The 14,416-nt window shown below is 40.6% G+C and overlaps 1 protein-coding gene across 1 annotated transcript in view; it reads right to left on the bottom strand.

Annotated features, from left to right (window-relative positions):
- The window catches only part of lpgat1 (lysophosphatidylglycerol acyltransferase 1), a 51,504-nt gene that overhangs the window by 35,903 nt on the left and 1,185 nt on the right, over positions 1–14,416 (bottom strand). The window contains exon 2 of the mRNA XM_085770606.1: positions 13,733–13,985. Coding sequence (XP_085626732.1) covers positions 13,733–13,970 — 238 coding nt within the window. The 5' untranslated portion in view covers positions 13,971–13,985. The remainder of the gene's footprint in view (positions 1–13,732; positions 13,986–14,416) is intronic.

Genomic DNA, 14,416 nt, shown 5'->3' with positions numbered 1-14,416 from the left:
TAATTTACAGGCCGTTAATTACATGATAATGTCAAAAAAAATTGCCAAGAAATAACAAGTAACTGCGTAGTGAGATTACACATGCTTTTCATGCTTTTTATTTTTTGGGAAAGGCCAGAATTTTACTCCACCAAGTCTTTGCAATTGACCGAAATCTCTGGGCTATCTACGCAATCAATCGTTCTTTCTTGGCTATATTTCTTGGCATTACTATAAAATTGAACGTTATTTCTAGGCTATTTCTAGACATTATGACAGAGTTAATTGTTATTTCTTGACATTATCATGTGATTAACAGCCTGTACATTAAAGGGTTGCCGTAAAAAAAACTTCTGCCTCATTTATGTCTAATTAAAACGGCTTTGCACAGTACTGTGCAACTTGTATTTGTGGACATGTTGCCATGGTGTTTGTTCAAACAAACAAACAGCATAATGTACTGTTATAAACTGGTGTTGCCAACAGTGACAACAACAACAAGAAAGCAACAATGACAAGCTTTAACTGGAACATGGTTAAAATTGGGTTTAAGGCCATCTGAGCTTCAACATCCGCATCTTTTGAGGGGCATTGAACGCAGCATGTGACGGCGAAAGTGTATATAACCTGACCCCTCGTGCTTTTACAAACTGTTCTCCAATCACATACCTGTTTTGACAAATTCACTTTCACGCTATCTCAACTGACATGCCCTCGAGGTCAATGAACCACTGGGACAGTCGGCTCTCCAGACAAACAAAACTCTTGAGTTATCACTGTTTACTGTGGATGGAGTCGCTGGGAGCCATTTCTGATCCTTAAAACAACAATACAGGAAATGCACCTCATCTTTTTCATTAATGTCAGTGCTGTGCTTCGAATCTTTACAAATGTATCTCCATCTACAACATATTTTGAAGCTCACAGACCATGTAAGTAGATCCACATTAGCTCATTGGTACTAAAAGGATGTACACTGATGATTGGAGATAATTAAAACACACCTTTGCCACCGCATGGTAAATCTGTGAACTCCTGCCACTGCTTATAATTCATACTCAGTGTTTCTACTTAACAAATGCTTTCAACCAGACAATGACTACTACCTCTATCAGCACCTACAGGGCTACATCTCCATTGGCCCGTCTGGCCTCTTGTCCCTGATTTACATCGTCAGGCCTCTATTGAGATCATGCAGGCTACTTCACCAACCATTCACCTGTGGGTGATTGTTGACAGGACACACACAGGAGCTGCAACAAAGGAGGAAATGCATCTCATGTGAGAAGAGGGGGTGACAACAATAGCCCTGCTTGCTTCCTTTGCAATTTAAAAACACACTTGAGCAGCTCTGCATATTAACAGAGAACCAAGGGGGTGAAAGATTGAGCCGGGCTGCAGTTGTTTACTGGGAGTCCACAGCTCTGGGAGGGTCTGACCAGCTCCAGCTCTGTGTAATGCAAATGCTGCATCATTCAGGCTTCAGGCTGGGGAGTAAGCAAACCTTTCTTTTCTAGGGAGTCAACATTGGGATTTTCTGGCAGATTAAGGCCTCGTCCACACGAAAAACAGAGCTTCACCCAAAACGATCTTTTTCTTAAACTTAAAAAGACCTTTACTGTCCTTACGGAAATTTGTTAAACACCGTTTCTGTCTGGACGAAACGCCAAAACGATAAAATACTTGTATTGTGGATGAGCTTTCAGATAATTCAGAACCGATTCTACACACTAAGTTTAATGTTGAATTAGGCAACAAAAACACCAACACAGCACTAAGATACAGGGTGTGTCTCGTGCATGACAAAATGTTAAAGATAGTTAGATTTCACAATTAGTCAAATGGATAAAAATTTCCACAGAGGGGGGAAAAAAAGCACCTTAATACATCAGCAGTGGGAATAAGGAGCTGTAGTTCTTATTTCTTAACAGATGAGTTTCCTGTTGCACACAAAATGGCATCATGACGCATTGGCAAACGATAAATGTCAGGTTCTGGTGTCGGTCTTTCACAATCAAAGAGCAAGATCACAGTCAAAACAGGGAAAAATTAATCATAGCAGGAGCTGATATGGTAATTCGTCCTCCGACAGCAGTCTCAATAGACCACTTGTTTAAAAAATGTGGAATATTTTGCCTCGGCACAATAATGTAGTGCAGCCTATGGTCACAGTCATAAGCACGGATGAGTTTGACTGGTTCACCTTGAAGATGAAGAGAAGCAGACTGGGGCAAAAAGTGACGAAGGATTCGTCAGCGCGGCTCTCAACAAGTGTGAAGCTTAAGAGATGAACAACAACACATTAATTAGACTACTGCCAAGAACCTCGCTGTGGGCGATCTGACCCTAGATATCATCATATTCCAAGATGTTTCTGCTGTAACAATAAATCATGTGAGGTGAGTTTCTTCTTCTCCTGAATGTGACTGAAAGAACCATTCGACCCTGATTTGAAAAATCGATTTTTCTTCAACTTGTGATTAATTCAGATGCAAGTCGCCTGAAGGATGAGTCCCTTTCAGTGATGTTTCATCACATACCAAAAAATATGAGGCAACATTTTTGCTTTGTTTACAAATATATATATATGAATGTCAGAAAAAAAATGTTAATCACCATTAAATCCCATTAAATATGCAGTTATGGGTTGTAATAGTAATTTCCAGCACACACAAGACATTCAGCTTACAACAAATTTTGAAATAACTTTTGACATTTTTGATTGGAGCACGATCAAATCTATTATTAGGATTAAGAAATAATGGGCCAAATCGATAAAATCAACCAATAGTTGAAGCTCTGATCTCACCCTGAAGAAGTACAGAGCTGCCTGACTGTGACTATTATCAGGAGCATCATGACAGGAGATACAGGCCTGTTGATAAGTGAGAATTATCAGTCACTTGAGCTTAATTTCACAAGGTCATCAAAAATAACTTCCCCAACACTAAGTAAAAGCCGACTGGTAAGAGACGTGACCCACGAGTACATCTTCTAGGAAGCCTTTCAATGATCGTCCCACTCTCTAATCAGATCATCGACGGGAACTGAAAAGTCCTAATTATCTAGGGAGCCGAGGCCAAACGGTTGGAGACTCAGACTTCCTTGAAATGAAAACACAGCTAAAAAACCTTTTGGTGTCAACTCTGTACCTCTCGACTTGGGTAGATTTTACCAAATGCAGCAGGCGTTATATGATAAAGAGGATACATTTACATGAAAGTATAGACACCTCCCTGGAGAAAGGTGTTTCAAGAAACCCATCGTATTAATCACTCCAATATATTTAAAAAAAAGTTTTCATGACGGTTGCACGATGCTCATATTCCACTAGGAAATCCAACCCCGGGCGATGCGATGCTAGCGATTCAGCACGTTCACAATGAGATTTAGCCACGTAATGCTAACACACACCTCGTTTACTCAGGGGGTTCATTAGCAAATATCGGAGGACACACTCCTTGGCTGCAGGCATTTAACGCAGGAAGCTCCATCGCGCTTATTATGTTTATTGTATTATATTACAGACACGGATACGACAGCCACTTAAACAGACATTTGAGCTTGTTAATGTAGCCTAGTCGAGTACACACCGATCATGTGATACAAGCAACAACTTGGTAATCAGTGTTCATCCTCTGTGTTTTTTAAAATTTTTATTAACGCACATGGACACGTCGTCTCAGCTGTAGCCTGGAGGCTCAGACTGTCTCTGAATCTTTCAACATTACACATCCTCAAAGAGGTTTGAATAAGTGATTCAAAAAGAAAAAAGGAGGAGGAGGAGGGGGAAAGTTGTTGCCATGTTCAATTTAGGCCCAAGTCTCACCTCCTGTCCTCAAGAGAAAAGCAACAATCCTCATGAGGACGAGAATCGAGAGCATATTTCTGGAAAAGTGACACATCTGTGACACCTGGACAGGGGGAGCGTGGGGGCGTACGCACCCTGAAGGCATCGTCATTTCATAAGGAGCGTGCCTCCACGCTCGCCGAAGTCCCCATTGTTGCGCGAGACGAGCATAAATGATATCACAGAGATGGGTCATCTGTCAGATGGAATACATTAGGGAAATTGTCTTTGAGAGATGACACAGTTAGCGTGGCAGGATGACAGCCACACTGCAGGAACAGTGTCTAATCCGGTATCGGTGGTCAGCTAAATGGTGTAGCGCTGACCTTGCTGCCCATCGCTACACCGCTTTCTCCCTCTCCAGAGGAGGAGAGGGATGTGGCGAGGTATCACAGCAGAGGACAGACACATTTGCAATGGAGAAGCTTAGTGCTGTAAAAGAAGAGAAAAGAAGCCCCAAGAATATGTATATATTATATATACAGAGGGGGGGAAGGGGAGGATTTTTCATTGATAGTTAAAGCTCTTTGGTTAATGGGTCAACTGGGTGAGGAGTGGGAATTAACGTCAGGCTGCAAGCAAACCGCAAAATGTTGCTCACAGACACATCTTCCTGTTTCTGTGGACTTTGGCAGCCATAACTTACTTTTACAGTAACACTGATCAGGACTGATTTAGGAGTGTGTTCGTTTGTTTGTCGAACAAGCAGTCAGGTGTAAGTGGCCGAGAACAAAGTCAGGTGGTGATCATGATGAAAGCTAAACTATAAAACAGTTTATTTTATAACCCTGTCATAGTTTGCCACTGGTGGATGAGTAACAAGACATTACAGAACCAGAGACCAATTACAAGTTTATTTTTCAACCCTAAATCTCCCACAGAGTTTAATGTTTACTGCAGTCCTTGAGGAAAAAAAAAACACACATCATGCATTTCTGAACAAGAGGTGGGGCTGCGTTCACACACACACAGTTACACAATAGTTGTTAGTATCCGGCCACTCATGAATCTGTAGTTTTGGGGATGTGTTGTAATGAGCGCTTAATTTACATACCCTGCTCTGACTAGACATGTTTTCTAATGTATCTGCTGCTGCCAGACACAACATCACTGTGCTTTTCTATTTTTTTTATTTTCTGGTAACTCATTAAATGCACACAGTCAGAAACTGCCAGCCAGAAACTGTGATGATCTGATTTTCCTCCATTTTGTAGAAACTTTAAAGCTATTTCCTGTCGTTAAGTCTTGTAAACAACTCTTTGCTTGGCTTCGGCTGCAATCAAGATGATAGCAACTGTTTCTCACGCAGCTGCTGTTCAAAGGGCATCTAAGGATAATTTGCATCAAGTTCAGTACATTTCACCTGTCGTGTTGTCAAGGCAAGTTTCATTTAAACAGCGCCGATTCACAACAAAGTTAACTCAAGGCACTTTACAAACAGAGAAGATGTAAACCTTCTCTTCGTAATAGTATCTAGAAACCCAACACATCCCACCAAGAGCAAGTGAATATGGCGACAGTGGCTAAGTGCAGGGCTGCAAATTAAAGTCTCATTTACAATGACCACTGACCTCTGCCTGTAGTTAAAGAGGATCTATGCAGGATTTGTAGCTCAACTATGCTACATTTTTACCTTAATTAAACAGCTCTGGAGTAATGGGATGGTTTAGTAAATGGCTTAACTTGTTATAAGGGACAATGGAGGCTCTCTGCCTTCCATGTGTGTCACTTGTTGCATCTCTTGGCCAAAAACCGGAGCCGCCGCCCCGGTGTCCCAGCTCTCGTCTCTGTGGCACCGCGACACAAATGCACCCCGTAATCCGTTTATGACAGATTAAACTATACAAATGTACGTGTTGTAACATCGTATACGATACATAACATTATCTTCTCGATATATGATATACTTTATATAACATTATATTCTCCTGGTTTTCCCTGTTAAAAGGGTTTCCATGGAGTTTTTCCTCAGTCGATGTGAGGGTCTAAGGACAGAGGATGTTGTTACGATGCGATGTAAAGCCCTTTGAGACAAACTGTTTGTAAAAACGGGCTATACAAATAAAATTGCCTTGCCTTGCCTATCTACCGCTTTCGCCGGCTTCGTTGTAAACAAATGCACATGGCCGAAAGGAGGGTTAGTAAAACAGCAGAAACTATGGTGGGCGACGTTAACAAGAGATTATGAATTACCGGGTGTGTTGGTGTCACAGTGGCGTAAAGCAGTCCATGTTTCTCACAAGACGAGATCTGTTCTTTACCTGTTCCTGAGACCTGATCTTGTAAGGTTGTTTTTTTTTTGTGGTCAAGAGACGCTAGGTGGAAGGCAGAGAGCCTCTATTCTCCCTGTAAGTCATTTAACCATCACAATTACTCTGAAGCTGTTTAATTAAGGTGCAAATCTTGCATAGTTCCTCTTAAATACACATGTGACCAGCCTGTAAGACCAATGCAACCATGCTGTGGAGGCTCAGTGAAGCTACAACACTCACTGCAAAGAAAATTCACCTGTCTGATAGATAAAACATAGTGTCCCAATCTTACCAACTGTTTCCGACACATTCAACTCTTGGGCCACAAATATCAACCTTGTGGCATTAGAAGAAAAGTCAGAGGGTTTATCAGAGTCAAAGATTAAATCCTTTGGGAACCACGAATACATCTGTACAAAATACCACGGCAATCCATCTAACACAGATATACTGGTCTGGAAAACAGAGGTGGGTCGACCCCACATCCCCATCTATTGTGGCTAAAAAGAAAAAGGGGGCACATTTATCACGAGTTTGGTCTAACAAATCCAATATTGATCAGGCTAAAACGATGACCTAATATAGGCTAGGGGCAGGAGTGTCAGCAACGCTTTTGGTATTGTCCAACAGCATAAACGTCTGGAAGTTGAGTATTTATCAGACATGTGAAATAGTTAGTCATGGTCCAACCTCACGGGGACTGGTTAAATTGGGAGAATGAAACGGAGAATGACACCAGGCCAAACCCAGACCGGTTATCTCCATGTAGGTTCAATGGAATAAATTAGGTCCCATGAATTGCCTTTAATTTCCTGCCCTCATTAAAAGCTAAAAGTCAATTTGACCCCCATCCATTCCTCCTAAAAGTTTGTCTAATCAATTACATCACAACACATTAACATTAAAATATGGATTTGCCACATAATGCGTTGCTCATGCACATCAATACCCCACAGTCTTTCTGTACGCCAGGGAGGGAAACATCAGCCTCCACTTATGCAAACATGTTTCAGGGCTTAAGAACAAAAGTGATGTTAATTCCCATTCATGCTATCGCCCTCTCATCTGAACTGAAGCTGCAGGGCCATTACATCACATTGGTTGGCCTCCTTCACTTGTACTACAAGACATGACTGCATTATCACATATGATATACATTTTTGTTGTTGTATTTTAAACCAAAGTCTGTTAAAAAATCAAGTAAAACCTTTAAGTGCACACAGCTTTTGCTTTTTCACTGTGAATTATGTCCAAATGTCTGCTTTGGCAGCTTATTCTTATGTTGCCTCCGGACTTTCTTCCTTTACATTGATCACAAAGCCGAGCTCATGGAATATTCATTTAAAATACAAGAAGAAATGCTCGCTTCAAACAGGAGGCTGCCAGACATTAACTCAACGACGACCGAGCCCGTCTAAAGTTGATGATAAACCAAATAAAGAATCATAAAGCTGTAAACTGTCCCAGCCAAACAAGGGCAACAAAGACGACTCGGAACAGCCAGGCGCCCATCAATCAAAGATGATCAGTACACACCCACACAGTCCACAGAATAAGTCCAATCACACTGATAACACTTCTGTGGACGTATCCTGGCTGTGCAGAGGCTTCAAAGAATGAGGAGCAGCTCTGTTTGAGCTTCAGAGTGATATGAACTGATACGATCTTTTACATCTACTCCAGCCCTGCGGTGCGGATTGCCTAGCACACCTGAAATCTGATCGGTCCAAAACATTTACAGGAAAACTGAAATCCAAGTTACATATACACAGCAACCTGTCCTCGCCTTGGCAGACCTAAAGGACTGAGGATTTAAGTGCAACAATAATAAATTGATTGATGGATGTATGGCAAAAAACAAAAGCAAACCAAATTACTGATACCAGCTTTTACAAGACAGTAAACATATCTGAATATCTGAGGGATATTTTGATAAATAAAACAGATTCTAAAGAGCAAACCCCCCCCCACAATTTTCTGATACTTCATAAACCAAATAATCAATCAGTGTAGGTGTAATTGAAAATGTGAATAATAAGTTGAGCCCTAGGTCAAACAAAAACTATTTTGCTATTGAGACTAACATTGTATTTTGACTAATGTAGTAACTCGGAAAAACAACATGTTGATGCATTATTTTCATTATTGATTCAGCTAATCAATTCATAATTAATTCATTTTCTGCTGGGTGAATAATAAATCTTAAAATATCATAATGTACATGTGAAGTGGAGGAGAGGCTGGAGTTTGCTGCTCTATTCCTGGTGATGAGAAGACGGAGATCTGACGCCTGTAGCATGTTACGGTCATGTGATCTATACATCACGTTCCCAATATGATCAAAGAGCAGGAAACAGAACGTGTAACTAGGAAACAAGTGTTCGGTCTCTCTCTCCAATCTAATAGTCTCCATCTTCGTCCTCCTCACAGGTCCAACAGACCACCCACTCGTTGCACATGCAATGAAAACCTAATCCTGCCGGCTTTAGTGCACCTGTTTGTGCCCACTGTTGTGCATGTGTGTCTGATCAGACCTCATGCAGATGCACTGCTTTTGTCAACAACAGGGGAAAGGGGGTCAGGGCCAATGACTATACAAGCAAGTGGCCGCGTAACCGTAATTCCACTTAATACAGTACAAGACTGTTTCTTGGAAATCGTTCATACTTGGGTGGTTTTCTGAGGTGACTTGTGTAACTGTCCAACAAAGAATTTATTTATTTATTTAAATAAATAATTTGAGGATGATTCATATTCGACGCATGTGGCCGACAGTTCTCTGAAACGCTTTTCTCAAATAATTAAGAATGATTCTGCGAAGTGGGTAAACAAACTAATGACCATTAAATTGTTGCACCGGCGCCACAGTGCATCTGCGGTGTCCGTCTGCTGACACAAACTGAATGGACACACGGAAATGGGAGAAAAAAAAAAAGAAAGTGTTGTGTACAGCACTTTAGTCAAAATGTGCTGGTGACTGTAGAAAAGAGGCATCAGCACATCACAAAGCACTGAAACCTGAAGTAAGTGTAGTGGACACACAATCACCTCAGTAATGACGTGCAAGTATGTGATGTCAGCTGACATTATGATGTCAATGACTGATGATGCACAGGGCTCCACACTGACCCTAAACTGGGGCATTTTGCCCCTAATATTTGAGACAGTGCAACCAGTAAATCTGCTGTTGTTGTTGTTTTTTTTTAAATACTGGTGAAATGTGGAAGAGACGACTCAAAAAATCTGAAATCTGTCATTACAGGTGGCAGGCCAATGTGTGTGAGGATCACAAATTAAAAGGCAATGTGAATATTTGCTTTGCAAGATGATTTATGACGTGAAACCCATACATTTCCTGCCTGCACTCCTATAATTTCGAGTTAGGGGCCACTGTGCCGCAAGTAAAAAAAAGGTTAGTCAGAAGCCCTGACACAATAATACACAGTGTGGGTTTGGTTAAAAGGGTGTCACAAACACATGCAACATATTATCATGGCTAGGGTCAACCTCTCTCTTTATCAGTGATTTAGTTATGGATAACTGTATCTGAGGGTTTGTAGTTAATTTGCCTCTCACACGTTAACCTGCCTGCAGAGTGGCTGAAACTAATTACAGCCTATCTTTGATGTTATAACAAGAAAAAAAAAAAACTCCTCATGAGGCAGGTGGGAGGCAGCCCTCACTTCAGTTTCAGCCAGAGGTCAAGGAACATTTAAAAAGACACGCAGAATACAAACATCTCCCAGAACAGACACACAAACCTTCATGCATAGTAAACCTATACAGCCAGCAGGTATCAAAGCTAACAGCTCAGGTTTGCTATATTAGCCATGCCTAGCTCAGCTTACAATCACAAAATCACCATCGGTGTACAAACCAGGAATAACACTCAGATCCACTCCAATCAAGTCAGCTGCTTCGTTAGTAACAGACTGAGCTGAAGCTGAAGACCCCAAGCTCCAGAGTGGGAATACAATTAATAAATTCATTTTGAAGCTGTTGATTTAAGGTTAAATCAGTTCCTTAATGTTGCTTTGATTACACAAACCAGTTGAGTCATGTTACTAAAAAACTAACTCTTCCAACAAGTCATCTCCAGAATTATTGTCTCTTCTGTACAAATTATCCTAATGATGAAAAATTTGCCATGTATAATACTGATAACATGATCTATGTCATCTACAAAGCACCATTGTTCTGCCTCTCCAGTGGCGCTGATGCAACATCCTTCATGTCTGATAAGCAATGCTCAACTGCATTGTGTCAGGCTGTGAATGCATATTCCCATTTCCCTGACACACATCCTGCATTTCTTCAGTGCATGTGCCGGATGAAAGGAGCAGTGAGTCTAAATATTCGTTCTGTCTGGGACAAAAGTTACCTGAGAAAAAATATCTGTCTTTCTGCATGTAAGTAAATAAATAAATAAATATGCATGTCATTCATTTCTCAATCAATCTCGTCATCATTGTCTTGATTATTTGAGTAATTGTTTGGCCAAAAAATATGCACAATTTCGACACACTGAAGATACTGTGAAAAGCTAAAAACATATTGTTAATCTCACAGACTAAGAAAACCAGCAAACTTTGAGAAGCCAAATGCATTTTTTGTTGTGTGTTTGTTTACAACTCATTTACAGCAGATGAATAATCAACACATTTTTGCAGCTCTTAAGGAACATGGCGGTTTATTGTCTTTAAATCAGTGTGTCTTTTTAATGAGATGAGGAATTAAAAAATAAATAAATAAATAAATAACTGGCTGATAACATCTTAGCTCACAGTGAATCAAGCTACTGCATTTAAATTGAAATGGGGCGGCTGCCAATATCTGAACATGCACAGTGGAATCCAAAAAGTTTAAGACCACTTATCCATTCAAGTGCCTGGGAAAGAGGCCTACAGTACGTATACATACTTAATAATTTACAGCTGTTTCTTGGAAGGAACGGGGAGAGGACTGTGTACTACAAGTGTGACTGTAAAGGTGTGACCTTGGACAAAACCCAGAGCTTTATTTTTAGGATTCTGAGTGTTGTCCAGACTTGGAGCTCATTCACACGGTGCAGGGAGGGAGCTGGTAGTTACACGGTGCTGTGCCTTGTGAAGCAAAGGTAATGGGGTTAATTTGACTCACTAGCCTTGAAATGCAGGTCACAATACTTGACGCTTGCACGAGCTCCAGGTTTGGTCTACTGCATGCTAACTCTTCGACTAGGGACAGTTTATATAAAGTTATATTTACTCTGGCAAAATGTTTTCTTCTGTGCTTAGTAACTGCTCAAACCTGCGCTACAGTGACAATAAAAACAAACAACCCTGACATGTTTGCACAGAGCAACACAAATAAAAAAGGAGGGCATTCAAATTACTCTGTAATGTCATGTCACTCTTTTTATTTCTTTTATTTGCATCTGTGGCTTCTTTTAAGTTAATTTTAGGGCTTATAACTTTGCACTCACATTCATTCCCCTGTGGCTCCAGTCAGTCAACTTTTTTTTTCTGTACTTCCTCACGAGTCTCATAAAAACTCATATCAAATAATTTGCAGGCACTAAAGTGATAGTTTTAAAAAACATGCATAGACTGATACCTCACTGCTCATTAAATACTGTAGCTGATGACTGATAATGCACTGTGACTGCAAAATACACATATATTATGCCTGCTCACACTTGACTCACATTAATTTGATCAATTAATTAACTGCTACAGTTTTACATTGTTGTAAAAACTTATCTGTGAATTTAAAAAATAAACAAAATTTGACCATTTCACTACATACAAGTATAAATGTAGCCAAAAGCGCAGCTGGATGTACAAATATATGAATGTCATTAATACAAGAAGCACAAGACTAGTGTGAATTTTCTAAAATACGCTACATCTGATTGTCGCAATTCAACCAGAGTCCTCCTCCACATACTACGCCTGGATGGTGTCTCACTTCCAAAACACTCTCACTGGTCTGTAACACATATTACTCAACAAAAGACCAGGTGTTCTATAGGCTGAGAGCTTTGCAATATTAATCAGCGTGCCTTGTTGCGCTCCATGTTCACCACTTCAGCAATTTGTAAGCATTTTGCTCACAGCTCTGTGCAACCAAACACCCCTGACAGCCTGAATCACTTCACCATCCTCAACAAGCCAGTGGAGAGGAATCAACAAATGTGGTATGTTCTCTTTACAGCAAGGGGAAGAAAAAAAACCTTTGTGAATCAAGTATTCAGCTAGACAGCAGCTAATATATTTCTTTTCATTATGTGTTAAGCCTGATTATTCAATTAGATTATGAAATATAAAGAAAGTTCCTGCCACTGTTATACAGAGCCCAAGGCCATGTCTTCACATGTACTGTATGTTGTTTTGCCAAACCACAAACCCAACACACAAAAGATGTAATTTGCTGTCATATCAGACAAGCAGTAAATCATCACACATTTGATAACCTGGAACTACAAAATCTGGCATTTCTCTTGAAAATCAACTGAAACAATCACCAAGTTATCAGAATAGCATGATTAATAAGTTATTTGTTTGAGCTCTGTGAGTAAAACTCCTTGTTCAAGTGAAATGGTACCATATGCACCAAAAATACAAATGTGACTATGTATAACTGCATAAATAAATAAAAAACAGCCTCAGCTATGCTTTTCAAGGTGAGGAGGGTTTCACAGCATCACTACAATAGAAGAAAGTAATCTTGCTTCGGATGGAAATGCTCTATTGAAAGTGAAGCCAAAAGCAGCTGTGCCACTTAAGATTCAAAAGAACGACGAGCATTTCTATTCGATTTCCTTCCAACTACCTCATTTTTATGCAACCGTCTGCCCTAACCCTGTCACTGACTTATTTCTAATTCAGGGAAAAGAAAAAAACACTCAGTGACAGAGGGCAGTGGGATGGCAACTACACATTTTTTGCCTCAGTGTTCATACAGAGGCCAGCAGTCGTCAGCTGGGGGGAAATTAGCCCCAGTTTGTACCACTCATTTATTGACATTTGAGTGTTTGAAAAAGCACAGACGGTTTTTCAACAGCACTTATCACCACCTACAAAACTCTTCTCTTCAGCTGGATGAAATAAAAATATGTCTGCTGCACAACAAAAAGGATATTTCATCAATTTTTAATGTTGTAACTTTACTCTGTGATCCAGGTAGAAGGAAATGACATGTCTTTGTTATTTTTGTGCAAAAAAAGTAAATATTAATGCATGATTTCGCAAGAGATCTGTGACTAATAATAGTAAATTTTACATTTTGGGTTCATGTTGTAGGATTTAAACAGCTATCGTCTTGTTTTGACTAGAAAGCTGCATCATAACTTATTATTGTGCAGCTAACACAACAACACTTTTGCATCCAAATGTTTAGAAGAGTCTGCCCAGAATATCCTCTAAACTGTTGCATAAACAATCTTCTGCTTCATCTTTTTCAGTGAGACGGATGTTTACCTCTGCAATTCTAATGTAAACACATAAGGGACAAACAAACTCCATGGTGCAACTTCACCGCCTTTAGAGCAATTTTGAGCAAAGCTGATGGGAAACATCAGTAAAGCTACTATTATTAAACCAAGTATGGACATATACATGTCTGCGTGCAATCCAGAGCACAATGCACAAATAATACGCTATTATCTTACCTGTGTAGCCTGCAATCCAGCCCCAGGAAGACACCATGGCCAGCAACCACTTGAACATGATTCCTTCAATGAGCCAGAAAGTGGACCTGTCCCATATTCTCAGCGGCTGGAGGAGCAGCAGGTAGAAGCAGTAGGAAGGGATGGCTACACAGTTGTTGAACAACATAAACACGAAACGGAGCACAGCCTTGAGCAGAACCCAGCCCAGTTTGCCGGCCCCGTCCAAGAGCTGTGCCATCCTGATACACACCGTCTGAAAACACACAGAGAGAGAGAAGACACAACAGCAGCAGCAGCAGCCGCGGTGGTTGTGGTTAGCATCCCCCGGCTTGTTTGACATAAAGAAGCAAAAAAAAAGAGACAACAACACGAGTCATGTGTGTACTTAACATAAGCAGGACTGTAAACAAACTGACTTGCTCTAATCCGCAGAAGAAGCAGCCAATGGTAAGACGTGTAAAACACACTCCTGAGAGGGTCTGCTGCCGCGAACCGGTTCAGGGTGAGGCTACTGCACGAAACGTACACGAAAGGCGCGTAGTAGTGGAGGCTATTTTCAGATTATTAAACCATTAAAGGGCTTCATTCGGGGTTTATTACTCCTTGTACTGCCCCGATAGCTAGCCACCCAAGCCTAGTACCAGTACCAGCACCAGTAATACAGGGCGAAAGACAAGACACAGC

This window comes from Trachurus japonicus, chromosome 24, assembly GCF_045865225.1.
Source record: "Trachurus japonicus isolate A0001 chromosome 24, Traja_1.0".
In the NCBI taxonomy this organism is placed as follows: Eukaryota; Metazoa; Chordata; class Actinopteri; order Carangiformes; family Carangidae; genus Trachurus; species Trachurus japonicus.
The sequence above is the reverse complement of the archived record's forward strand: the minus strand, read 5'-3'. Positions and strand labels throughout refer to the sequence as shown.